This window comes from Pseudonaja textilis, chromosome 3, assembly GCF_049901715.1.
Source record: "Pseudonaja textilis isolate UNSWEBS1 chromosome 3, rPseTex1.2, whole genome shotgun sequence".
In the NCBI taxonomy this organism is placed as follows: domain Eukaryota; kingdom Metazoa; phylum Chordata; class Lepidosauria; order Squamata; family Elapidae; genus Pseudonaja; species Pseudonaja textilis.
This window is the reverse complement of record NC_141992.1, coordinates 43,652,156-43,679,895: the sequence shown is the minus strand read 5'-3', so window position 1 is coordinate 43,679,895 and position 27,740 is coordinate 43,652,156. Positions and strand designations below refer to the sequence as shown.

The following is a 27,740-nucleotide window of genomic DNA, read 5'->3' as shown; positions in this document are numbered from 1 at the left end:
TATGGAAATAACTGCATGAAAATGTTTGAATGTGCTTATTTGTCAGATGTATTATCCATCTAGCATCTAGATAAAACATGGCAAGAATATTTACATGAGTACATGTTCAAGAGAGTGTAACAGTCCTCAGTACCTAAGTAATTAAAAGCCTAAACACCCCATACCAGAAAGTTGTAGTATGATCTCTACAGTTATTGTGGCTTTACAAGCAGGCATACATGTTCCTATATAAAGTGATATACAAAAGAAAACCAGAATTTTGCAGTTATTTCCCATGATGTTACTCAGATATAGGTAAAAATCTAAATATTTTGAGTAATCAGAACACTACAATCAAAACCACATGAAACATGAGTCCAATGAACTCAAGAGTTAAATAACTTGCTTTATTTTGCATCTGTCCAAAAGGAACCAGGTTTAGGATGTACAGTCAAGAGGAAGTTGAAATGCTTTTAGTAAAAATTTACATTTTCACAAAAGGGGTAGAGGTAGGGAAATAGTTGATAAAAGGCAGATAGACATGAAATCAAAGAACTGTGGCTGCTGCTTTTGCCAAACTGAAAGAGCAGTTTGCCAAAGTAAACAAAAAAGGAATTTGAGTACATATTCTATCCTTCTATTCTGCCCTGTTTTAAAAACAAAATAAAAGAATTAAACAGGAACTGTATACATGATGAAATGTTAGCCTGAAGAGTGATATTGATGTCCACATATTCACTTTTCCATGAAACCCACTTTTAAAAGACTGTGCTGTTCAGAATAACCTGCCCAGAAAATACTGATTTGTTTGAAAGGAACAAATCTTTTAAATTTGCAAAAACAGACTAATCACAGAAAGGTAAGAATTTCTTTCTGCCTCTAATCCACCATTTTTTGTCAGTTAATGCTTCTTTCATTTGCTTCTTTCTTGTCATTATGTGGACAAATGCCAACTTAGTTTATCCTGCTAAAAGTAATTCTAGTTCTAGTTGCTGTAGTTTTTAATTGCATTACACCAAGTTTCCCTAACACCAAGGGAAAGAAAGAATTATTTAGAGACAGTCTTTTGTTCTGGCATCTTTGCAATGTGCTATTTGTCAGTGGCACTCTATCACAGCAATGACTGAGTTACAGTGGAGACCAACTCTTGCATGTGTTTAGCATAGACTGCCTCTTAGATACTACACAGTGATTTGTTCTAAAATAAGCATATATATTTAATCAGTCACCCACACACTTCCCCATATAGCTCCTTTTGGAAATAAGTGGAAAGAACATATCATTGTCTTGTTGTGAGTTTTTGCTTCCTTTCTCTTCAATCCTCATTGCCAGCAACAATCAGTCTTGAATAATGCATTATGAAAAGAGAATGCACTGCTACGGTGCATTTTACATTGATATGAGTGACATCAGAGCTAGGGAGAAACTAAGCCACAGAGTTTACTGGAATGCAGATTTTATGCGATTCTTTCACTGTCTGCCTTTTACAGTACCACACTTATATTTCTTATAATTGGATGTGTTAACATTCATCCACCTAGTGCCTTAGTTCAATCAAAAAGGTTGCAAGGGGTTGCTTTCAACCCATTTTTAAGAATAAGCATGTTACCATGTGTCTTGTGATCTCTTTCTGCATGCACACATGCATGAATGTGTACACATTTGCAATCAGCTTAAATACTTCATGTTTAAATTATCAAAAAAGACAAAGAATAAATATTAATTTGTTACAGCACACATTTACCTACTCCTGTTCCTATCTTTCTACTCATTTGGTTTCTTCCATGTTCTATTTCATAAATACAGTACAAATTATGTTTCATAGTTTATAGAGAACTGTATTAATCAATGATTTGCTGGAAAATCTAAGTAAAATTTCAGTAGGAAGGCTTATATTATAGACTGTTGCTACCCTTACATGAATTTACATTACACTGTACTATGATCATCAAATATTGGGAAACTTAGTACTGACTTTGGTGATTCCTAAAAGGTCAAACAAGGCAAAGCTGAATACCAAGGATATAACTGATGTAAATGCTTTTGTGCCCCTGATTTAAAATGGACTGCATAGGTTCTCTTTCTCTGTAAAACAATTCTGACAGCGCTATCCAATATCTTTATTGAGATTCAATTCTGTTGAATTTGATGAAGAAAAAATAATTGCTTCTTTGAGTTTTCTTTCTAGACATTGTCTGGCAGGTTCTACAAGAAGGTTATGTGTCTACAGTTGCAGAAAACCCTGGATAAAGCAGATTATCTGGACTTTTTAAGTTGGATTTTTATGACTGGATGTGGAACTGAAACTTCTTTGATTGCTTTTGTGCATTACTTGTAGTGGAATAGAGATGGAGTGAGTATGATCTTTTGCTCTTGCTAGATCTTTCATCTGCCTTTGGTAACATTGGTGATGTTGTCTCATCTTTGACTGATGGGAGTGGGAAACCCTATGATTCTCCTTTTTGCTCTAGTTGGTGGTAGGGAATATTACAGGGCCAACTCTGTCATTCCTCTTTCAACACTGGGAGAGCTCATGGGATAAAGACAGGTATCACTATAATGCTAATGATTGAGTTATATCTCACTCCCTGGGCCAAATTGCTCCCTGGGCAATTAAAGTTCTGATTTGGGGCTTGGAAGTTGTTCTCGACGGGAGGTAAATGGGCATAGAATTCCAGAAGGTTAGAGTGGTAACTGGAAAATGGAACTGGGTTTAATGGATGGTCGTGGCCTGACATCTTCTATTCCATCAGAAATCCAAGGAAAAACATACAACCAGTCTGAACCAAATAAGAAATAATAACACTCATGACTTTCTCTTTGGCTTTGAAATTTCATCTATGTTTTTTCACACTGTATTAGGAATTTTATTAGTTAATTTTAAAAACCCATAAAATCTAAGGCTCTCAAGTTTCTGAATTCTGTACATGTGATATATATAGTACACAAAATACAGGGTATTGCAACTGGTAAGTAGCTATAGTGACCAAGATTTCTATAGCTATCAAAGATGAAGTATGTGTCTTTTTCATGGTTTAGATTAGAATGATAGATTTCAAACAATGTATTTTGCTCCATGTTTTCCTAAGTGCAATCAAAACATAAATAACAATCAAAACAGGCCAATATTCCTCTAGTATAATCTGGCCCCTTGCCTTTGGATTATCCCATTCAAATAAATAAAAGTTGATTTAAACTTATGTACTCATTCCCTAGAAATGATACTGGACCTATCTAGGTTCATAAAATAACTGGTAACAAGACACTGAAAGTCCCAAAGTAGCTTGTACATAATTATATAGTATTTTTCTTGCCAAAAGCACATTAGTTCTCTTAAAAAAAATCCAGATGATATTTCATTAATTTGGAAAGAATTGGCTGTTCTACTTGTAGCTATCACGCTGCTGCTGCTTTTGATTTTAGAATACAAGAGAGACTCACGCTAGGAATACTCTTGTGCCAAACAGCCAGAATAATATTTCACTGAAGCTGACCCTGCATTTATAACTTCCTTTCCAGCATCCTATTCCCTGGTTTTCCTTTCTTGAAAAGAGCTATATAAAATATCTGAACTCAGCTAGAAATGAGTACTGCTTATTAATTTTAAATCATTTTATTTGATCACACGTTTCTCTATATTCCCTACACACAATAGTAGTGTGTAGGGGGTTCCAGTTCTTTTATTACTCCTTCCTTGCAACTTCCCTTTCCATTAGAAGCAGGAAAATGTGCCAGTTCCCATGCTAGATGTCCATATTTGTTGGTCTTGGGTACACTAGCAATTAAAAATTACTACCAGATTTCCTTGAAAGCTAACCTTCTAGCAATGCTTAACACTCATACAATATATGCAAAAAGGGTTTATATTTAAGAGCTCTCTCTTAGCCCTCTCTAATACAAACACCTGAGGCTGCCAATAGGAGAATCTGTAATGCCTGCTCTCTGGGCAACAACATTAAATGTAGCCACTAAAGAGAGGTCTGGCCTAGTTTTTGGGCCAGAAAAATGGTAACACTCGCTTAACAAACACTACAGGATTTATTTTGTTATGTGGTTGTTAGATCTATCCTAATGTAACAATAATTGATAGGGGTGTGGAAGTTATTTGATTTTGTTTGTCATAATTTGGAAACAGGTAAAATCAAGGGACTCCAGAAGCCAAATATGCATCTACATGGATCTTGCCGTTTTAGCAAGTGAACAAGTAAGAATTGCATTCTCATCCTTACATATTAGTCTCATTATGTAGCAGGATGCTTACTAGATCAGATAGTTTTTGATGACAGGTATCAAGCCTTTGAACATTTTTTCCCTTCCTTTTGTACTGTCTTCCTGAGATCAGTGCATTATACTTCTTGTGAATACAAGAAACACATCATGTGGAGGCAGTGCAATGCAGATAATATTTATCTGATATATTCCTCATCAGAGGTGCTGGATACATCTTCATCAGTACTTTCATGTAAATCTGGTAAGTTGCCCCAAAGCAAGAAATCTGTACCTAAAAGAAACGTAAATCAGATATTTTATACATTTTGTGGTCATGATCTGAAGTTAATTTAATAAAGCACAACATATCCCAATGTATTAATATACATTGATGTACCTCTCAATTGATGGGATATGGGCAACAGTGTGTTAGTTTGCAAGGTTAACTTGCAAAATATAGATCTTACTTTGCAGAAATCAACATAATCAAGGCTGACATAAAATTAATCTATGTCCAAACTGACTTCCTTGTGCCCTCGTGTTATCAAGAAATGCTGCATACACATACAATTAACACTACTAACCTAGTCTATTCCTTCTTTATTGACTTATGTGAAAGCCCTGACTGACCAAAGGAATGATGGACAGAAGATGTCAATATCTGTGAGCCTATATGAAAGATAGAGAATTGGAATATAAAAGGATGAGATGACAAAGAATTAACAGTAAATTAACAGATTAAATGGGAGTGAAGACAAGTAATTCTGTTGTCAATTTGTGAAACTAAGAGAGAGGAAAGGTGGGATATATTAGTGTCTGATCTAATGGAGTTGATAAATGGGATTTGTGTAGATTTATTTATGAATGAAAGAGCTAAATATATGTCAGAAAATATGAACTGGTACATTGATGTTGATCTGTGTGTCTATGAAAGCAGCAGTCTTAAATTGATTATATAATAGTTGTGTGTTACCTTCCAGAGAATAGTAACAATGCAAGAATGAGGCTTGCTTTTTGGAGTTGGAAGTACTGTATAACATTTTGAATAAATATGACTTAAAGGAAAAGGAATTTTATTAAGTGTGATATGAATGGAAAAATGAGTGGGAATGATGGGAAAAATATAGAAAAAATAATGCTATTATACTCCTATGGAAGAGGAATGTGGATGGGCATTAGACTGTTAAACTAGATGGGCATTAGACTGTTAAATGTCTCTGGAAAGTTAGCTGGTTAAATTCTGTCCTAAGAACATGAGGGTGACAGTTAGTAAAATTTGGCAAGTTTTATATTTGGGAATGTGCAAATCTTTCAGCAAGTCACTGTGAAACAAATCAGTGTGAGAAATTTACTCTCTCTGTCTGTTGTTTTTGAGAAAGCTTATGATAGTGTATAGGCTCAATATAGGGAATGTTTTGAATGAATATGGAGTTGAAAGTTGCTGAATGTGGTAAAAAGTGGAATATGATAGAAATAAAGCATGTGTTATAAAAACAGCAAACAGCGGTCAAATGGATAATTGGATTCTCAGTGAAGGAAAGGCACATATGACGGATGGGAACATTATACAGAATATAGCTCGGTGTGGTATACAGGCAGATGCAATATATGCTATTGATTAATCTGGGAAAGAGAGATGGTGGGTGTGATGAAGGAAAAAAATGGCAAATTTAACTATTGTACTATCCAATATTGTACTACTGCTTTATAAATTGTTCATCTCTGAGTGTAGTAGCTCATGAAGAGATCTGCTTAATAGCATGTAATCATAGCATATGGTTTTACAATGAGTTGTTGTACTACCATCTGGCATTTGCACTAAGTAACATCCAACACATATCACCTTAAATTTACACTAAATTTGCTGACCAATTAGCTGCAGTCTGGTGATTATTTGCTAATAATCACATATCACCTAAGCAGAATACATGATTAAGATACTGTATTTCAACACTAAGAATATGTTCACTTCCTTAAGCAGGTGTTTTGGGTTTGGTTGATGGGCTAAGGGATTTCCAATAAAAAATAAAATAGATCCAACAGATATGAAATTTGTTCTTCTTTCCTTGCCCATGTTTTATAACAGGCATTGCACTATAATAAAAACAGAGTTACAAAACAACAGAAGCATCATAACAATTAATTTCATACTATGCGCAGAGTGGAAGTTTCATACCAGATGAATCAAATCTGTCAATTCCAAAAACGGCTTTACTGTGAAACATCCAGAAGTGTCCGTTGTTGCAAGAGAGCAAGCAAGGTTTGCATGGAGCAATCACATGGTAGCCTACAATATTACCGCTAGAAGAGCAAATGAAGTATATTATATGCAAAATTTAAATCAAAGACTATGTAGGAAAAAAAACCAAATTATACAAATGATAGATATGCAAATGTATCCTACTTATATATTGAACGAATAAAAATAAAATCCTTTCCTCTACCAAAAATAATGCAGCAATAGACTAAGTAGTGAGCAAAATGGAGTTTAGAAATAATCTGTGTTGATAAAATAGATTAAATTAATTTCAATTCCAACAGAAAATAAAAATAAAATAAAATAAAATAAAACATAACTTTAAAATGGAAGATTAATTTCTCTTCCCAAACTGAATAGATCTGGAAATTGTGAACTCTAATGCTTACTGATTCTGTGTCAAATTCACATCCAATAGACAACACACATATGCACAATATATGTATGCATACATACACATACACACAAAGAAAAATAGTTATATGCTTTCTGTTTTCTTAAATTAAATGAAAAAAATGAATATATTATGGTAAAGTTCTATAATTTGTCAACTTTTTTATTTGTATTTGGAGTACTGTTTTGTGAAACAGCAAAATAATTAAAATAATGGTAATAAAATTCAAAATGGAGCCAAGGAGGACCTGAGTAGTTGATTCACTGCTGGAATCCAAGCCCCAACAGTTTATGCTGTTCAAAATTTTGGGTGCTCCCACCACTCCCACATATTTTTATAGCAGCTTCTGGCTACTTTGGTTAAAATTGGACTCCCACATTTCTAACTGAAGCTTTCTTTCTATCTTGCAATAGCGGGGTAATCTGATGTAGCAGACCCCATCCCAGTTGGTAACATTTACCAACACATGATTCTATTTCACTTTTGCTATCAATTTATTGTGCATAGCATACGAAACTGACAAACTCTGAGAGAAATAGTTAAAATAAGAGAACGCTTGAAACAGCTACAGAGATATCTAACTTATACACACAGAATTACTTAGTTTGGAAAATTTATATGGCCTCAGTGATACTGAGTGACTTATAAACAGTGAAAACCCAGTATAAAAATAAAAGAGCTGGCTGTTCTTTATGTGATCAACAATACAAAATATACAGAAATTCAAAAGGTTCAATATTTCCTATATCCAGAAATTTCATCTACCTTACCTCTGCTGTTTCTTTTCTTTTCTTTTCTTTAAAAAAGCCATTAAAAATGGAGAGCAATTTTGTAAGAGGAAATTCAGCTCATTAATGGCTCACTTATATGACAACAATTTATTTGTATACCCTGAATGTCTTATTTTGGTATAGAAATCCAAAACACACATTAGTTTACTGTATTTTTAATTCAATACTTCCACGATTATTTAGCAGTAATCACAGCTCTTTTAACTCTTGTATAGAAATGAGCAATAGACATAGCTAACAATATTTTTATATATAAAAATACTGTAATATTACTCACCATTTCAAACAAGCAACATTCATCAGTTTACATTTGCACATTTCTGTGTGATAGCAATTTCCAATGAAGTCAACTGTACTGGTAGGTATTAGAAAAGAAAAATATTGGATATGATTAAAATAAACTTCATTATCGCTTAACTATGAAATATAGTATTAATTAAAATTCTAATAGAGTGTTATTCCCTTTGTTTATTTTTCATTTATATATCTCTTTCCACAATCATAAACCTCTCTACTGTGAAAGAAGTATAGTAAAACTATTGTTGAAAGGTGTCAAAATGCCTTTCGAGGATTTGATTTTCCCACTGGGAGAGCTCCGGCGCAAGGATACGGAGAACTGCTTGAAAGCTGGATCTTTTTATTTTTCAGGAAGGCGGAGAACAGCGAGAAGTCTGCGTTCCTGGGCTAGCTAGCTTCTTATGGTAAGTCCCTGGTTTTTTATACCCTTTTCTCCCTTTGTAAGTTGATTTTGTGTGAGTGTTTGTATTTGTGCCTAATGTTTCAAATCCTGTTTTGAGTTTGTCTTTATTTCCGCCGGAGGGCAAACTCCGCGGGGTGGCCAGATTATATTATTGGTTTTCTGTAATCTCTTTTAGCTTTAAGATAGTTTTTCATATTTGTTCTGTGGCAATCTCCTGTCTGTCCCTTTTGTAATTTATATTTTGTGTCTTTTGTTTGTTTGTTTTGCTTATTTGGTATGTCCTGTGTTTGTAAGGGTTTTCTAAATTATCTTTTGTTTCCTTTTCCTATTTGTCTAGTTTTCTTAATTACTTAGGCTTTTGTCTATAGGGATTCTTTAATACTTTTTATTTGATTCCTTTTCCTATGTAAGTTTGTTTTCTGGCTGACCTGATGTTCCCCTTGGGCTTTTCCTGTTTTTTTGTGACACTACTGCCTTCATGAAATTCCCTTTCCACACTACCTTAACTGGTAAATAAATTCAATTTTCTAAAGTTTTGACAAGAAGTCCTTTTCTTGCAAGGATTCTCCAAAAATGAAGAAAACATGCTGAGTTGTCAAAGGAACTTTGATTTATAGGTGCCTTTTTCATGCTAGAATTAAGACAATTCTGGTTTCTATAGTATAGCCTTCCCCAGTTTGATGTGCTCTAGACGTAGGAGTTTAACACTGCCTATTATCTCAAACCAGGATGATCAGTGTAATAGTTTAGGAAATACTATTGTAATTCATTACATGAAAGTGAACATTTCTATTATGATCGTAAATTTGGAGAGAAAAACATTTTAATGAAAAATTAAGAATCAGCATTACTCTTCACACTGAAACCAATGCAGTGATTTTGTTTTGCTTTCTAAGACTACATTGTGACAACATAGATAATATGCAGGATCTCAGCAAATCACAAATAGTCTGATTTGGTTGGACTTGGTTTAATGTGTTGCATAAACCCAGCCACTGTGTTCTTCAATACTGTAATCCCATTTACTAAATACAGAGTAAGTCCCACAGATACAAATCCTACTATCATTAGGTGGGGCTATAAGGCTGTAATCCTATTAATCTTGATAGATAACAACTACCAACAGCTTTAAGAATATTCAGTTCCAAATAATATGCCTACAACTAAATTGCCGATAAAAAAAATCTATTCTGAAATATTCCTAAATCTGAAAGGTTTTTTTGTAATGCGGTCTCGTGGTATAAAAGTTGTAGCTGTTTTCAACTGTACTTAGATATGTTTTATTGTAGTCAAAGATCAGCAGCAACATGGGTAGAGATGTTAGTTTCTTAGAATCTATTTCAGATATATTCATTTTAACTCTTTTTATCTTGGTTTTGAATTTTCAGTTAAAAATGTACAAAATTTGAAAAACAGATATGTAACTAATTACATAGTTTTTAGATATTTTGCCTTTCCTTTTCCCAATATATTCTAAAGTACATTTTATAGATACTTTGAGTAGAGAACTACATTGCAAAGTTTAGATATATAAAATTCAAAATATTTTGATGTGCCTATTACTCAGAATTGAAAAGCAGGCCCAATGGTGTCAAACTTCTGAAGCAACTTTACCTTTCATAGAACTGTTAACTTGAAGAACACCATTCTGAATTGTCAAGGGATATTGTTACTGTTATTACAGTATAACATTGCATTATATTTCTAGCTATCAATATAAGATTAAAAAAAGTTAGCTGCTTTGCCAACTTTCAAGCAATGCTGCTAGTTTAATTTATTCAGAATTTTAGTCTCAAGTTTTCATTAATACAGGTGAGACTATTTGCTAAATTAGCTGACAATACTGCTACAATAAATTTACAGCAACTCATTTTTAGACCTATGTCCATTGACCACAGTATGTTTCTTCTGAATGAATCCTATGGGGTCCAAACTGTTTTGCTGAAAAGCTGAGCAGAATAATTTCACTGATCTATTTTTTTAGATTGTACCTCTATAGATTTATGACATGCACTGAGAATGGAAGGGAAAAAATAGAAAATATTTCATTGATAGTTATTAAAATAAAGTAGTGGCACATTTGCATTACTTATTCAGTTTTGATTGAGAAGAACCTAATTAGCAAAATACCTTATTCATCCTTTAAAGAAAATCCTGAAATTATAGGCTTAAAATTAAATAGTTTTCTGATCTTTAGCTTTATGAGTCTAGCTTTCAGGTAAGTACTACTTAAGAATACATATTAAATTGTTCCAAACAAATGATATGCTATATTTCCATAATTAATGCAGAGTATAATATTGCAATTTTTTTAAAGACAATATATGAGGATGCTTCACTGCTTACAGTATTTCCAGGCTATGTGTTTTCATACAACATACTGACTGAAGCTGTATTAGGTATTACACTGCTGTATTGTGTCTGTTATATGCCAACATAATTTACAGTTCTTGCAGTGAAGCAGAGGGGATATAGGTAATAATGCCAATGTAATCATCTATTTTGCAATCTTCTGCTTTGAGAGCAAAACAAAACTTTTGTGGCATGTCAAAGGCTACACCCTTAAAAACATGTGGAACCAAGATCTATTGGAATAAGGGTAGATGGGAAGTTTTCAGTTAAGTAATTCTTAGTTAAAAATTTAGGACCTGTCTACTTTGGGATGGAGTTCTCTGAATCATATATGATCCATTGGCAAAACTTTCTGCAGCTCTGCTTTAGCCTAGACAGGAATTGTAACAAGACGATATTGTAAAAGCCAGGATTTGTTTAAATCTCTATTGATTAGATTCATACATAACACTATTGAAAGTTGTACTTCAAGGCCATAAGTAGGGTTAACATAGGTAGAAACACAAAGTCTTCATTGTCTTCTTCCAAACTCAGTGGCAATGAGTCCTACATATCTGGGAAAATGCTAGGAAGAAAAAAAATCTAACAAGGGTACAACATTTCAATACCCAATGCACATTTGCATTTTTTAAAATCATTTGGGGCTTTTTGACATGACAGAAAATAATGAGATGGCAAGTAGCATTTATCAGTTGTGTTTGTGATTTACGTTTTTCCACTTATAAGCTCTATGTTTTACATTTAGCCACTTAGTTGCATCAGAACATCAATAGCTATGATGCTACACTATTAATTATGTCGAGCAAAAGAAACAAAAAACAGTAAAATATTTCCTGGAGCACTGTAACAAATTTCCCTTTTAATATCTCAGCCTGAAAATCCAGCTTTTCTAAATTTAGTACTGCATTCCTGTGGCAACAATAGCCATACTGTTAAATTGTTCAACAACAGTGCCAAAGTCTCATAACATGATTTCAACTAATGTTTACCAGGTACTTATAACTTATGCCATAAATTTAACCAAAGAAACAGTTGTATAATTCCATAAAAGACTTGGCCTCTATAAAATGGCTATAATATGTATGCTGTTCTGGATTATTTTCAGCTGTCTTTAAATCATTTTAGGAAGTTTAAAAGTTATTTTATGCTGTGTTTGCATATTTGATCTTTTGAAATACAAAAGCTGCTGAAGTGCTTATTGACTTTTGGGCCATGTTTAAGCTAAACAGAAAGTACCCAGGAAGGGTGGGAGGGGAAACCTGCTGTTCAATAGTGCAGCTTACAGAAAATGAAAATGTAATTGGTAAGGCTGAAATCTCCTTGCTCCCCTCAACCCTGTAAATTTCTTGCCATTTGTTAACATGAAAAGTACCGAATAATAACTACATTAAGTTGGATGTAGTTATTAATCTAGAATCCCGATTCTCTCCACAGAGTTGGATATTCTAAGCAATCTTGGAAATAATTTCATAGCAGTCTTTATCTTTTTTTGAAATCAGTGCAGATGCAATTATATTCCTGCATTTTGCAAAACTGTGCAGATATGGGGGAATTACATTGGCAAGTTTTGGTTTTGACCCCATTGGAGTAAATAATTTAATGGTTAGTCATGTTGAAAATACTGTCTTCAATAAATATTATAGATAAAATATTATATGCTACAGGTTCTTCATTTCCACACAATTCAGCAGTTGTATTTTGATTCACAACCATTGAAGCTGTCAGAAACAGAGATTCCTGTGGTTTATGCAACCTTCCACTTGGCTCTTTTGGTTGTCACCACAAGAGCTAGATCAGATAGTTAAACATGAGGGGAAGTGAAAGTGACTGTTCCACAGCAGTGATGGTGCAATTCTAACATTAAAACTATTTGTTTTCCTCATTTAAACTGTGAAACATTTTAAAAGGTCTTATCAACTTGCAGTTTGCTAAAGAGAGCAATGGAAGCTGATTGCATTCTGCAGGGAATACAGAAAGGTAAGATGTTAAAAGTACACAACAAGGTTCAACATTACATGGCTCAATGTTTATATTTAGCTGGCTGGATCACAAGCTGAACATGCCTACTACAGAAAATCTTACATTTCGCCAATGCCTTTGGTTATTTTTTAATAAATGAAACATTTTCATTTATAATACATAAAGATTTTATAAAACAGCAGGACCAGGCAGCAGAAATGTGGTTTAAACATATTCATGGCCTGTGTCATCCTCAACCTCACCCTTTAGGGCACCACAAATCAAAATGCTCATCTGAAAATGTGTGTTCCACTAAGACGTTTCTCACCTGAAGTACTCTGCAAGGCTTGTAAAACAGAACAAGAAACGGAAGCTCAATTTAAATGAAGAGCAGTCACTGTGGCTCAAGAAGATATAATATTCCTTCAATATCTCCCCTGTGCAGAGGTCATTCAAACCAGGCAAGTGGAAGACCAAAAGGTCAACTCCAATCCTAAGCCTTAACTTACCTGGTGGGAGGCAGGTCTGTGGAATAGAGATCGGTCTCTGTATCAGCCAGCAGCACAGCTTTCATGCCCCGTGAACTAAGCACCTGCTGGCAGAACTTGCAGAAGAGCACAGACACACATCGGTCTGCAAAAGTCCAACTGCCCGCAGACATGCTTAGGTCAGTCTGGACGGGTGGGGGCTCCAGCATGTCCCTTGGCTTCTTTCAGCAGGTCAAATAAGACACTTGCTTTCTGGTGCTTTCTCTCCTCACCCCTTTACTTACAGGACTTTCAGCTGCTCCTGTTTTCTCGGGAAACCTGCGACCACCGATTCAGTTTAATGCAATGGAAGCTGATTGCATTCTGCAGGGAATACAGAAAGGTAAGATGTTACATGGCTCAAAGTTTATATTTAGCTGGCTGGATCACAAGTTGAACATGCCTACTACAGAAAATCTTACATTTCTCCAATGCTTTTGGTTATTTTTTAATAAATGAAACATTTTCATTTATAATAAAGTTTAAATGTACCAATCCCGATGCTTTGAGTTGCAACCCAGCCCTTTCCCTCACACCCCTAACCTGAATGAATGAGCCAGCAAGAGACAGGTTCAAGTTCGGCCATGCAATATATATATCGATCGCTCCGAATTAGTCCAATTCGGCTAAACCTTCTCTCCAGGGCTGGGGCGAGGATTAAACGGGAGGAGGGGTGCAATCAGTGCTATGTTGGCTGGTTCGAGCTTCTGGAGGTAAGGCTGGATTGAACTGCAGGCCATGTAAAGCACTCAGCAGAAGCCCATCGGGACTCGACGGGGCTTTTCTCTCCAAGCCCTCGATTATTTCTCTTTATTAACGATCCCCCTTTCGACGCAATCCCCTATTATTAATGCGCCGTGTGCCTAACCTGCAAGTGCCCTCGAAGTCTGTCTTTCTCGGTTACTCACTGAACGAACCTGGAGATCCGAATCTCCCGGATTCCCGTCAGAGCCCCCTAATTGGTGGACCCTTCCCCCGCTACCCGAGCCGCTTAAAGCCCCAAACGCAGGTCGCCTTCCCTGTGACTGTCAGTTTGAATCTTACAATTTCGCATCTCATTGGAAAATGCTTGACCCGCCTCCGGAGAGTGAGAGAGAGATCGACCTCGGGCATTGGAGGAGCTAGGACACGGTCCCGCCTCTTTCCTAACGTACGGGGAAGGAAGCTACGCCCCTTACTTTGGATTGGTTGGCTTAGAACTGACATTTACATATCCCTTCTTATGGATGCGAACCAACTTGGGGCGGAGCTTCTGCCTCGCGAGCATCGTGAATGGTCTTCTTCAGGCTTTGGTGGGCGGTGCCGATACGGAAAAGTGGCGGGATCGAGGGTGTGGAGAAGAGAGGATGGGAAGCGGCTATTGGCTCGTGTCGTTGGCAGTTTGCAGAGTTTTCGATTCCGATTGGTGTCGCGAAGTCGAATGGGCGGAGTTCCAGGAGTGGGACTGCGGAGGGAACGGATCGCGGGAGTCTCCCGAAGAGCGCGAGGCGTGGAGGGCGGCTCGGTCTGTGCCAGAAGTGCAGGTAATAATCGCGTCTAAGGATGTTGGAATTTGAAACCGTCTTCCGACTTCAGTTTCACCCTGTCCCATAATTTTCCTTCGCGGGGGTCCACCCTCCCCTCTGCCTTCCCGAACTTGATTATAATTGATTGTAATTAGTATAATTGTCACCCTGTGCTAGCTGGAAGTCCACTTTGATATATAACCCCCCCTCTTTTTTTTGGGAAGAATGTGAGCATTCCCTGCCCGTAATATGCCAGGCTCACCCCCTCCCCTGCTTGAGAAATCAACAGATTTTAATAGGATCGAGGTTCCATCCCATAATACTCCTCATTGCGACAAACTGAGAGCTGGATTGCGAGGAGAAGATTCCCCTACAAACTGCTCTCCTGTGCTCTGTCAGGTTAGAGTCCCGATCTCGTAAAACTACTCCCCTAAAACTGCTTCAAAAAACAAACCCTTTTTCGAGTGCAACTTCCTGTATTCTGACTCGGCTTTTAGGATAGTCGGCTAAAGTAGCTCCTACGAATAATGCTTCCAGACCAGTGGAATTATATAGCATTCTGTAAGATTTCTTTTTTTTCTGAAAGATTCTATTTTCTCATTTATTAAGCAAACATCTGTGCAATAGTTGTGCCTAGCCAAACGGCTCCCTAGTTTTATTTGCCCAACAACGTAGCTGATTTCCTCTCTCTCTCAGGTCTTATTCCTTTCTTATATCCTAATATACATTTAGTAAGGGGGGGGGGGAAGAGCTTTGTTTCAATATTCTGTTGATCCACAAGGCTAAATGTACCCCACTAGCTATGTAGGATGGCCTGGAAAACAGAATGTCCCTTACCAGATCAGCCGGATGGGATGTGATCAGCTTGGTGAGCTAACAGTTGTGGAAATCTATATGCTTGTGTAGACATGGAAATTTGGGGGGGAGTGTATCTATATAAATAGACTGTGTCTTGTTTCATTGTATTTGACTTTTAAATAACCAGATTCTCATGAGCAAAGATTTGGGCTTGAATTTGTCTGGTGGAGAGCACCGTAGTGGGAATGGGGTAATATATATTTTTGAGTTATTCCACAGCTGGTTGATGTGACAAAAGTATATAAAACTCTTTTGCACTTAGCCACACTTTCTCTTTGTTTGTTTGCCCTTACTCTGTTTAGCCTTACCATTTCCTGTCTCTGTTGGCCACATTGTTTGTTTTTTTGTAGTGGAACTTTTTTTTTCTTGGTCTGTAACCCTTTCTTAACATTTATGGCCAACAGTAGCTTGTGATCCTAAAGGAAAAGTTGTGCCCTGACTCCCCCTGCTGAGACACATCTGTCTTTGAGCTGCATTTCCTAAGTCCAAATAGGCTTTGATGTCTGCATCAAGTACAGTTTTCTTTTGCTCATATGGTTTGGTGAAGGGCAAATCTGCAAACTTAACAGTAACGAAAGTATTTAAATCTGATCTATTGGCTGGACTATGGCTTCAGTTTTATTGTACCAAGGGGGATTAGCCATGCTTATACAATGGCTTTAGATGAATTTATGAGCTCTTGTGGTTCAAATAATATGAAGATTTGGCCCTGGCTTCCCTTTTTAGCTTTCCACATTTCTGTGTCTATAATTGTTTTCTCTCTTATTTACTTTAAATAAATTGCTTTCTTAGGTGGCTGATTTTTCTTTGTCTCCCCATCTCTTCATTTTGATGTGTTTCATGTGTCCTGATGATAACATAGCCTTTCACAATCTGCCCTCAATATACTTATTTTGCATTTTTTCTTTAATGTGACATGTTATAATTACCATTTGACTAGAACTACGTTTTTATCTTGAAATCACATTGGTAGCATTGAATGTGTGTAAGCATTTGCCAACGAAATGCATATTTGAATTTACAGGCAGTTGAACAGAAGAAAGTGGTTTGGAGCATTTTCCACTTCTACCATTGGGAATTTAATTTCATCATCTCTGACTCTGTCCTTTTAAAAAGAAAGAAAAGCAGCAACCGAGAGTCAGACTCTCACACACAACATGTTGTTGCGCAGAAGGACTTCCACTCCCTGGCTGTGCTATTAATGTTAGCAATCAGGAAAAGCCTTTGGGGGCTGCAGATTCTCTCTAGTCTGATGCTGCTGCTACCACCACCACTGCTGCTCAGGATTTTGGTGCAGGAAATCCAAACTGCTGCCTTCTCTGTCCGCTGAGCTCTTCGCATCTGCATGTCTCTGCTGCTCGCAAACGCACCATCTCACACCCTCTCTCCATGGACTGATTCCTGTGGAGAAAAGACAAGCCTACCCAACTGATTATTTTGCTCCCCCCCACCCTTTGGGGAGGAACACAAATTATATTTATTTGTGATATTCTGGAGGATCTGTTCGGTGGATAACCTTTTTGGGGGGAGGAAACATGACGTCGCCAGCTAAATTAAAAAAGGATAAGGAGATCATAGCTGAATATGATACTCAAGTCAAAGGTAAGAATTAAAAAATGGATCTGATGTACCTCTGTGTGTATATGTGTGTTCAGCCTTAATTTGCTAGTGCATGTATTCATACTACATGTTTGGGTGTGGAAAAGCAAAGCATTTGCAGATCATCAGGAATTTGCAGAGGTTTCTCAGTAGTGTATGTTAGAAAGGCTGACAGTGATTGCTGCTTCGTGGGCTGGGTTCTGAGTGACTACTATATCTTCAAATATCTTTTATTTTATGAAGTCTTTATTTTGTGTTCCCATGTGCACATACAAAAGCACACCAATGCATGACAAAACATGGTTTTTAAAAAAATAAATGTGGCATATAATTTTATTTTGATAATAAATGGTACTTGTCCTCTGAGAAATATCTATAATAGCTTAAGAAGCTTTGTGGTTTGGCAGTATTATAGATTCAGCTTGTAGGAGCTTTTTACAGCTGTATGCACCAAAAGGCTTTCACTCTTCATAAATGCCTGCTGTGTATGCACACACCCTTGGCAGCTGGCTGCAATGCCCTTCAATTTAAACTGCATAGGGATAATGATAAACTGTTTCAGTAATTTTGTGCTCTTTTTGGCAAGATGGCTATTAAAGGTTGTGTTGCATTTGCTGCAACAACTTGATGGACAAGCTTCATGCAACAGTATCTAGGTGGCATTAAACAAGTGGACTTGGCTTCACATTACCACATGTCTTATGTGACACATTAAAGAAATGCTCCCCTAATCCTTTTGTGTCTGCAAGTTTTCAGCATTACTTCATATATGTGAAACCTGCAACCATACAGCCTGACAAAATGCTGCTTATTCAGGAACTTTGAATGAGACTCTTTGTGTGTACGTAAGAGGATGCAACTGAGTAGCTTTGAGTTTCTGGGAAATAAACTTGGCTGTAATTGTAAACTAAATGAGTTCTGTGGTTTGGTCTGTTGTCTTTTAAATAAATATTGATATTTGATATATTCAGAATTATCACCTTCTTTCTCATGTTCTGATTTTCTGCATTACATAAGGGAGGCAAGGTATTTTCCTTTCCTTTTTATTTTTGAAAAGGAAGTCATGAAGTTTAGGGTCATACATGGCATTTTAAAAACTGATTTGGGATTCCCAGTTTGAGGCAGTCAAAACATTTTTGTTGTCCTCTTCTGTTTCTTCTAATGTTAATATAATCCTTTGATTGGTGATCTAGCACGAGAAGCTGGAATTCCAGTGGCCATCAGGAGGCACTAATTCAGTAAAGCATGGTCTCCATCCAGGGAACTGCTGTTTGTGTTAGGTGTTTAGGTGGTCCTAAAATGCAGTTTCAAAATAAATGCACAAGCCGCTTGGATTTCCTTTGTTCCAGGATACAGAAGGGAGGGTTCCCTCCTCCAGCTTTTGAAACAATGCAAAAGGCATTTGTCATGTTCGCAGTGACTGCTCAAATGTTATAGCCACCATTCTAAATAGAGGCATGATTGATTCAGCAGAGTCAGAAATGGAACTCTGTGGCTTGTTGCAAAAAAAATCTAACTTATTCACGAAGAACAGGACAAATTTTGTCCTTGGAACCAGATTAATGAAAGAGAATATTTTTGGATGCTTTAAAAACTTTTGCATTCTTGTAGGTATTTCCCCCCAAAACACTGGTGTGCATTTTATCCAGCTTGACTATGTCTGCTTCCATATCAGTTGTGTTCTTTGTGGTCATGATGCAAATTCCAGCTATGTGCACCGGAGACAAGATTTTCCAGGTTTGTGGAAAACAAATTAGGTGGTGTTGGGGGAACTATTATTTGTTATTATTCCATTCACTACATGGAATTCATGATTGTCTATGATCGTACAGTATGCAGAACTCAAGATTAGGTACAGTAAAACCTCTGGTGAATGGTAGGATGGTAAATAGAAGTTGAAACTTGATATAATAGTAATATGGTTATCTATTCTCTTTCTACAAGCCTATGAGAGTCAGATTCTATTTGATATTAAAAGGAATATTTGATTAAAGTTTGGGGCAGTTTCTCAATACACTGAAACTATTATTTTCAAAATTCTTATGAATAATTTTGACAGAATTTTTTTGAATTTATAATTTCAATACAATTGAAAGGTTTCTAAATTAAAGGTTTTTTTTAAAAAAAATATTAATATAAATGGCTTTAATTAGTTATTGAGTTTTTAAATAAAATAGTGCCGTAACTTTTAATTGACCTCAAGGAGATAATAACCAGAGAATCCTAGAAAGTTTGTTTTCAACTTTGTTTGATTCTGGGAATGTTGCCAAGTTTCACATTCTTGAATGACAGGTGCAGATATTTTGAATACTTAATTCTCCCCCCTGTCCCATTCATTGGATATATGAAAGCGAAATGGTAGCACATTCTTAATTAGTTCCTGTAGCATATTTATTATTTATACATTTTTCTACTCCTTTTTCATTACTGTAAAAGCTTCTTTGCATCAGAGTAGCAACATCAAAAGAAGCATCCTATGCAGAACTAGCAGAATTTTCTGTTGTATTCTTACTTGTTTCACTGGTATCTTTTATTCTATTATATTCTTCATTGGTGCTTTTAGATATAGGTGGCATCCACCTGAAGAATAATGTTAGATCTTCTTAGTTCTTTCCTTCAACAAAGTGATTTTTACCATAACTATCTGATCCCATAGCCAGATATGGATGTGGGTATTTAACTTGCATATCAAGGTTGCAAAGAAGTTAAGAATGCCAAATTGTGTTAAGTGCTGATGTGTGGAACTATGTAGGATTGGTCTAGAAACCTTGGCTCTTGAATTAAACAGATCCTTATGCTACTTCTGGTTTTCCATTTTCTTATCTTCTATGCTTCCATCAAAGTGGGCACCTTGTGGTTTTTGATCCATATGTTTCTATCAAAATTGTATCACAAGAGCCATGGTGGCAAGTGATTAGAATGCAGTATTGCAGGCTAACTCACTGCTCAGAGCCAGGAGTTCAATTCTGACCAGCTCAAAGTTGACTCTGCTTTCCATCTTTCCAAGTTTGATAAAATGAGGTCCCAGATTGTTGGGGGCAATATGCTGACTCTTTAAACCTCTTAGAGAGGGCTGTGAACCATTGTGAAATACTATACATGTCCAAGTGCAATCTATTGTGAAATCTAGTGAAATCTATTGATTTCAAAAGGCTTGGCAAGAGCTTAATTCTGGTACAATGATTTGATCTTTTCCTGCTATATGCCACCCACTTTTGGCTCTGATTCCATCTCACTCTTTGCATGGAATGAGCTTATTAAGTCAATACCAGTGAAATAAAGGGTAAAAGAAACTAATTTTTAAAAAGGCGCTTTCCTTGGTATTGCTTCCTGGGTGAACTTAAGAGTACTGCTAAATATCAGTAATCCCAATTTTCTTATTTCAGTGTCCAAAAGTTATAATCTGCATGTCAAACTTAGAATTAACAGTGAGAACAAATAACCATTGGAGCAAATTGCCTTTGGAAGTTGTGGGTGTTCTATCACTAGAGGCTTTTAAGAAGAGACTGGACAGCCATTTATGAGAAATAGTACAGGGGGTTGGACTAGATGACCTCCAAGGTCCTTTCCAACTCTGTTACTGGTACTGTAACTTAGTAGATATTCTGTGTGGGCATTAGGGAAAAAAGAAAATATTCCTCTTTTATTGGTCCCTTTATTGGCAGTACTTAATTGAGAGTTGCTGTAGCTTAAGCTTTTGGGAAGGTCTTTTCCCAAGTGAGGGATTTCTGCTTGTAGTTACTTAGCTGGAAAGATGAGGCGCCCTGCCTCTTTGAAAGCTCAATGAGCTATTAATCATTTAATTGTTGATAGATCCTTGATCTTTAATTCTTCTGATTGGTGGCACAGACAGAACAGCTTTATCCGCTCCATCCAGTTTCTGTTTATTATTTTATAACTATACTTTTTCAGAAAATAAGAGTACACAGCTATTCCCAACTTACAACAGTTCATTTAATAACTGAAAAAAATGACTTATGACCGTTTTCACACTTACAACCATTGTAGCATCCTCATAGTCACGTGATAAAAATTCAGATGCTTGGCAACAGATTCATATTTATGAGTTACAGTGTCCCAAAGTCATGTGATCCCCTTTTGTGACCTTCTGACAAACAAAGCCAATGGGGAAGCCAAACTCACTTTACAACGGTGTCAAGATAGGTCATAAAATGGGGCAAAATTTACTTAACGAATGTCTTGCTTAGCAACATAAATTTGGGGCTCAATTGTGGTTGTAAGTCAGGACTATTTGTACTCATAAAATTAGTTGCTTCAATCTTTCAGACCTAAACACTTAAAAAAACCACTTAATTAGTAGACAAACCCACTATTCTCTGTGATGTGTGAATATCTGAGAGAAGTGATTACATGCCATACGTAATAGCTTAGCAATAAAGGTTTCTGAAGTGATACCTAACTGTAAATTCCCTGAATGATCCCTCAACTTTTAATGTTTTCTTTTGAAAAAAATGCTTCTCTTTACAAAAAATGGAAACAATGTATGAATTAGAATAAGCAAGTCAGTAGCTATATATAGGTTAACAATTTAACTTAGCACTGATCAGGTGAGAAAAAAGCCCCACAGGTTCTCTCCTGCTGGAAAGCTGTAAGCTTCAGAAATAAGAGAAATAAGAATGAAGAGGATGTATGAGAACATTGAAAGAACCATCCATTTTCTCTGTATATGGTTATAATTATTTTTGTGATATGCAAGCTAGTATGAACCCATTTATCACTAAAATATGAAAGTAATTGCTTTGAAATCCTCTCTCTATATCTGTACTCCTAGAAAGCATGTCTTCAGTTCAGTGATCTTGAATGATAGCAATTAAAATGCATGGCAGATTAAAAGGAGAAAAATGTTGAAGAATTGAAATTCTCAAAATCCTCGGAGGGAGTATAAATGGGAGTGATAGTTGCTATTAGTTACTATTGGGCATTGTGGAAAGCCTAAGGAACCTTCATTAGTAGAGATTTCCATATGGAGTTTCCAATAACACAAGTTCTACACTTTAACTGAAAGGGGTGCTCTGTTTCTTATATACCACTAAGCTAATTTATGCCAAACTGCATTCTTGCTATGAATGGCTATGGAAGATGCTGCTTGTATTGGCTTAAGCTGGCTCTGCTCATTCAAAGCTTAAATCTAGATACTGTACATTGGATTTAAAGATAATATTAATCTTGGAGCTTTTCTTTCCTGCTTCCCATTCTTGTGGAATGTTTGTTTGTTTGTATGTATATATATGTATATGTGTGTGTGTGTGTGTGTTGTATGTATGTATGTATGTATGTATATATATATATATATATATATATATATATATATATATATATATATATATATATATATATATATATATATGGATCTTTGGTTGTTCGGGTTTTCTCCGCGTAAGATTCAAGTATCTAGGCAACGTTTCGATGAAGTCTCATTCATCATCTTCAGGCCTCTGTCTCCGGCTCTGTGCTTCTCAGAGTAATGTGAGATTGCAGCTGCTTCCTCCTTTTAACTGCCAGTGGGGTGGGACTTGATTCAGTGGGGGCTTGGCTGTGTTCTGATTGGGTGGGGGTGTGTTCTCATTGGTAGGGGGTTTGGCTGTGTTCTGATTGGTTGGGGGTTAGCCGTGTTCTGATTGGTTGGAGGCGTGTTCTGTTCAGGTGGGGGCTTGGTTGTGCTCAGGTTAGTCTTAGTTGCTGGGGATTTGAGCTGGTGAGTTGTGATCTTGCTGTTTGGCTTCTAGTTCGTGGTCCTTCTGCATCTTCATAGTGGGTGTCGGTTTGCTTCATGTATGGCTCAGAGGGGTTTGAAGTGGGTAGTGATGCAGCTGCAGTGCAGCTTCTGGTCCAGGGTCGTGTCTCATCTTCTGGGTGGGTGGGGGTCTGTTTTCTACATGGAAGTGTGGTGGTGGCATCTTGTGTGGCTCTCATGGGTGTGGGTCTGGTGTCCTTCTTCATGTTAGGTACTCGTCTGTTCATGAGGGCAGGTTTCCAAATGGCTGGAAGGCGGGAGGTGTCGTCTCGTTTGTTCATGCTGTGTGGGCGTTTTTCTATCTCTATGGCTTCTCTGATTATTCTGCTGTTGAAGTGTTCGGTTTTGGCGATAGTTCTGGTATTTTTAAAATCAATTTCATGTCCTGTGGCTTTGAGGTGTTGGACCAGGGAAGAGGTCGTTTCTTCTTTTTTGATTGAGTTCTTATGTTCTTCAATGCGTGCACTTATTCTTCTGTTAGTTTGTCCAATGTATGTGGTAGGGCAGGCAGTGCAGGGGATTTCGTATACTCCTTGGTTTTCTAATTCAATTTTGTCTTTGGGGTTTCTTAGGATGGTGGATATTTTTCTGTTTGTGCAGAATGCTGTTTTGATGTTGTGTTTTTGGAGGATCTTGCTAATTTTGTCTGTAGTGCCTTTTATATATGGGAGGAGGGCTTTGCCGTTTTCTTGTTCTCTGTCTTGGATTTTGGTTGGGGTTTCTTTTTGGATTAGGTGGGTAATCTTCTTTCTTTGGAATCCATTGGCTGTAAGTACGTTGGTGAGAGTGTGTAGTTCGGTTTTTTGGTGTTGTTCATCGGCTAAGCATTTTGTTCTGGAGATGAGTGTCTTGGCTACGGAATTGATCTGTGCTGGGTGGTGGTGTGAGAGTGCATGTAGATAGCGGTTAGTATGTGTTTTCTTCTGGTAGATGGTGTGTCCTAGGGAGCCATTGGATCTTTTGTAGGACACACCATCTACCATCTTTTGTAGGACACACCATCTACCAGCCAAGCCCCCACTGAATCAAGTCCCACCCCCACTGGCAGTTAAAAGGAGGAAGCAGCTGCAATCTCACATTACTCTGAGAAGCACAGAGCCGGAGACAGAGGCCTGAAGATGATGAATGAGACTTCATCGAAACGTTGCCTAGATACTTCGAATCTTACGCGGGAGAAAACCCGAACAACCAAAGATCCACATACAAATACCCGCGAGAACCTCAGAAAACATATATATATATATATATATATATATATATATATATATATATATATATATATATATATATTTTTTGGTTATTCGGGTTTTCAATTTTACTTCCAATTTTACGCGGGAGAAAACCCGAATAACCAAACATCTACATACAAATACCCGCGAAAACTCAGAAAACATATATGTATATGTGTGTGTGTGTGTGTGTTTATATATACATACATACATACATACATACAGATAGATAGATAGATATATTCATTCCTAAGTTTTCGCGAGTACTTACATGTATGGTATTCAGCTTTGTTCAGGGATTTTCCCATGTCATTGTAGTTGTGCTTTTAAAGTTGTAGCAACGTTTCAGCAGAATCTCATCTGCCATCATTGGGCTTCTGTATTGTGTTCGTCAGACGGACACAATACAGAAGCCCGATGATGGCAGATGAGATTCTGCCGAAATGTTGCTACAACTTTAAAAGCACAACTATAATGACATTGGGAAATACCTGAACAAAGCAGTTTCAATTTGAAATGGTACATCTTGTCATTTGCATGAGACAGGGCAGACCAAATTAATACACAGGAAGTGGAAAGAAATTGTGCATAATAAACCATCTCATCCATTCCAACTTGCTTACAAATTAAAACTTGTTGGGAAGATTGGTATGAGTGTAGAGACAACTTCCTGTTTGACATATTTTATTAACATGTACTTATATGGGCCATGCTGCCTGGGTATTGTGGAATTTGAAATCAAGCATATCTGGGGAGTGCTTGATTGCCTTTCTTGATATATGGGTAGTGATTGAGAATATAGTAACAGCTTTTATTTTTCTTCCCTATTCTATCAGTCGCTACCATGATTTGTGAACAACTAAACATCAGACAGGAATACTAAATAAAGTTAGATCCAGTCTGTATTTTGCATTTATTTCTTGATTATGTTGGGGCTTGAAGAGCCACTTTAGAGACAAAGAACTGAACCCTTTTTATTTTTTCCCCTTAGTAAGCTGTAGCAACTGTACATGCTGTAAACAGCTGTAAATGAGGGCCAGTTGCTGGGCTTGCAAAATGGAATCATGATCACAGGAACCAATTATTGGAATTCTGAATCTGGGTTATAGGCATCTTTGGGGAGAGTTCAGTCTTAATTTTGAACAGTTTCTAAGTGACTGGTCAAGTGAGGATTATCTGTACTATATTAAATATTTGGTTCTTTGACCATAAATAAGTACTTAGCGGTCCTGGTTTGTCTACATATTTTTCATTAGGCTAAAAGAGATTTCCAAAGTATGGGTTTGAGGAAATTGTAGGTAGCATTAACAATGATGACGATAATGTGATGAATTTGTATCAGCTCTCTAATGAAACATACATTACTTATTTAGAAGGGCAGTCAAGGGAAAATGGATGCAATTTGCATGTAGAATGCATGCAAACACACATGTGCATGCTATGTCTGTTTAAAATATGCTAAAGATGTGTGTTGGCCTGTTGGCATCTATGAAGCATTCCTCTTTGCATTACTACAGCAGCTGCAACTGTTGTAACGCCCATATGGCTGCTTTGAAACTTTCTATTACTGTCTCTGCATGAATGTGCATATGTGGCTCCTTAGTTTCATTGGGAAGAAAGCAAAGCAAAATTAAGTAGTTCTACATGCATGCATGTTCAGAAAGAGTCGGGGACAGCTTTTGTAGCAAGCTTGCAGCTCTTCATAATACAGCTGCTTTATTAATTTGAAAAACAATCTTATTCATACTAATATACTTTCCAAAACATCTCTTTTAGAAGAAGACTTGGAGAAAAAATTTGGAACTTTGTTACTATATATGTTGACAGCAGCAGGACTATTGTATGTACAAAAATGGAAGGACACTTTGATTTCTACCATGGACAAATGGTTGCAGAAGTTGATGGAGTTGGCTGAAATGACTATTTTGATTAAAGAAAAGCATATAAATGCTTTTGTTTCCACATGGAGAGCACTTCTGAACTTTGTGCTTGAAGTGGAAAAGAATGAAACTTTGATTTTGGGTTTAATGATTAGACTGATAGATCTTTATAGAAATGGCTAGTTTATATTATTATGAAAATGGGCGTTGGTCTTACCTGACACGCCATTTCTAGTCGAGCTGCGAGGATCATCCAGAGAGTGGGAGGTGCTCCAGTCTGCGTCTGTGTAGGCTGAGCTTAATTACTGAGGAACGCTCCACCCTCAGTCACGTGGTCCCTTGTAGCGTTCCCCAGTTTATGCGAAGTCGAGAGAGGAGGAAAGTCGTCTAACTCTCATCTAACTAGACTTAAGGTATCATTGGCTGAAACAAGGTTCCCCCAGACGGAAAAAAATAAAAAAGGGTGGGGCTGGATGATCCTTGCAGCTCGACTAGAAATGGCGTGTCAGGTAAGACCAATGCCCATTCTCCCTCGAGCTGCTCGGATCATCCAGAGAGTGGGACATACCAAAGCTTGGCTGTCCTATGGGAGGGAATCCGTCTGGGCTGGAAGCTCCCCTGGGTCCTCGATGACCCGCTGGAGGACTCATCTCCAAACGAGGCCTCCGCTGAGGCAAAGATGTCAATCTTATAATGCCTAATGAAAGGGGAGGGGGAAGCCCAGGTGGCGGCCCGACAAATGTCTGAAATTGGAGCCTGGGTAGCCCAGGCTGCCGAGGTGGCTGCACTTCTGGTGGAATGTGTGGTGACCCCGCTGGGAACTGGTAAGGCCTGAGACGAATAAGCCTTGGCGATGGTGGCTCTGATCCATCGCCCAATGGTGGAAGGGGACACCTTGTGGCCTAAGGACTTGGGCTGGAAGGAGAGAAATAAGGACTCGGACTTTCTAAAGGGTTGCGTGCGGTTAATGTATATGCGGAGGGCCCGCCTCACATCTAGGGTGTGCCATCATTTCTCCCTTTCCCGCGAAGGATTGGGACAAAAGTTCGGGAGTGTAAGCTCCTGAGCCCTGTGGAAGGCTGAATTGACCTTGGGCAAGAAGGTTGGGTCGGGGCGTAGGACCACCCGATCGGAATGGAAGATACAAAGGTCCTTTCTCACCGAAAGGGCAGCAATCTCTGAAATTCGGCGAGCTGAGGTAATTGCCACCAGGAATACTACCTTAAAGGTCAAAGTTTGGAGAGAGGATTCTCTAATAGGCTCGATAGGAGGTTTGGTTAGGGCCACCAGGACCTTATTAAGGTCCCAAGTGGGATACCGGTGCACGACGGGGACGGAGGTTAGTAGCTCCCCTTAGGAAGGCCCTGATATGGGGATGGTGAGAGAGGGGACCCAGATTGTCGCCGGAGATGACGGTCGAGAGGGCCGCTACCTGGCGTCTCAGGGTATTAGGTGAGAGACCTTTTTTGAGCCCATCCTGGAGAAAATTCAAAATCTGGGCCACTGAAGGCGAGAGCGGGTTGACCATGGAGGCATGGCACCACCTGCAGAAGCTGACCCAGGTAGCATTGTATATCCAATTGGTTGAAGGCCGTCTGGCGGCCAGGATCGTGTTAATGACCTGGTCAGATAAATTCTCCTTCCTCAACTTTTCCCGCTCAACCTCCACACGGTTAGTTGGAGCCATTGGGGCTCCGGATGTTGAATGGGCCCCTGAGACAGGGAGATCCTGTCCGGAGGGATTCT

General features: G+C 37.6%; 2 protein-coding genes across 9 annotated transcripts in view; one reads left to right on the top strand and one right to left on the bottom strand.

Moving 5' to 3' along the window:
- Positions 1–372: 372 nt before the first annotated feature.
- Positions 373–14,198, bottom strand: RUMY1 (regulator of UNG2 and MKLN1 interacting yippee protein 1). 3 transcript variants are annotated; one of them, XM_087929390.1, is made up of 5 exons: positions 14,037–14,198; positions 13,151–13,492; positions 7,908–7,985; positions 6,365–6,489; positions 373–4,480 (listed from the first exon to the last, which is right to left on the bottom strand). In XM_087929390.1, the coding sequence occupies exons 2-5, from the start codon at positions 13,336–13,338 to the stop codon at positions 4,386–4,388; spliced, it is 486 nt and encodes a 161-aa protein (XP_087785516.1). In that variant the 5' UTR covers positions 13,339–13,492; positions 14,037–14,198; the 3' UTR covers positions 373–4,385. The 3 variants fall into 3 exon arrangements, with proteins under 3 accessions (XP_087785516.1, XP_087785517.1, XP_026571407.1); XM_087929391.1 differs by having other exon boundaries at positions 14,077–14,198; XM_026715622.2 differs by having other exon boundaries at positions 14,086–14,198.
- A 314-nt stretch (positions 14,199–14,512) lies between these two features.
- The window catches only part of SRGAP2 (SLIT-ROBO Rho GTPase activating protein 2), a 243,082-nt gene continuing 229,854 nt past the window's right edge, over positions 14,513–27,740 (top strand). For all 6 annotated transcript variants that reach the window (XM_026715646.2, XM_026715644.2, XM_026715645.2 and 3 more), the window contains exons 1-2: positions 14,513–14,691; positions 16,556–17,133. In XM_026715646.2, the coding sequence (XP_026571431.2) occupies positions 17,067–17,133 (67 nt within the window). In that variant the 5' untranslated portion in view covers positions 14,513–14,691; positions 16,556–17,066. The remainder of the gene's footprint in view (positions 14,692–16,555; positions 17,134–27,740) is intronic.

What these genes read in the sequence shown, in the direction of transcription:
- RUMY1 (XM_087929390.1), bottom strand. Translation starts at nt 13,338, where the DNA reads ATGCTGGAGCCCCCACCCGTCCAGACTGACCTAAGCATGTCTGCGGGC. An exon ending in ACAGACCTGCCTCCCACCAG is followed by an intron (nt 7,986 to 13,150) that starts GTAAGTTAAGGC and finishes AATACCTACCAG; the next exon opens with TACAGTTGACTTCATTGGAA. An exon ending in AATGTTGCTTGTTTGAAATG is followed by an intron (nt 6,490 to 7,907) that starts GTGAGTAATATT and finishes TTGCTCTTCTAG; the next exon opens with CGGTAATATTGTAGGCTACC.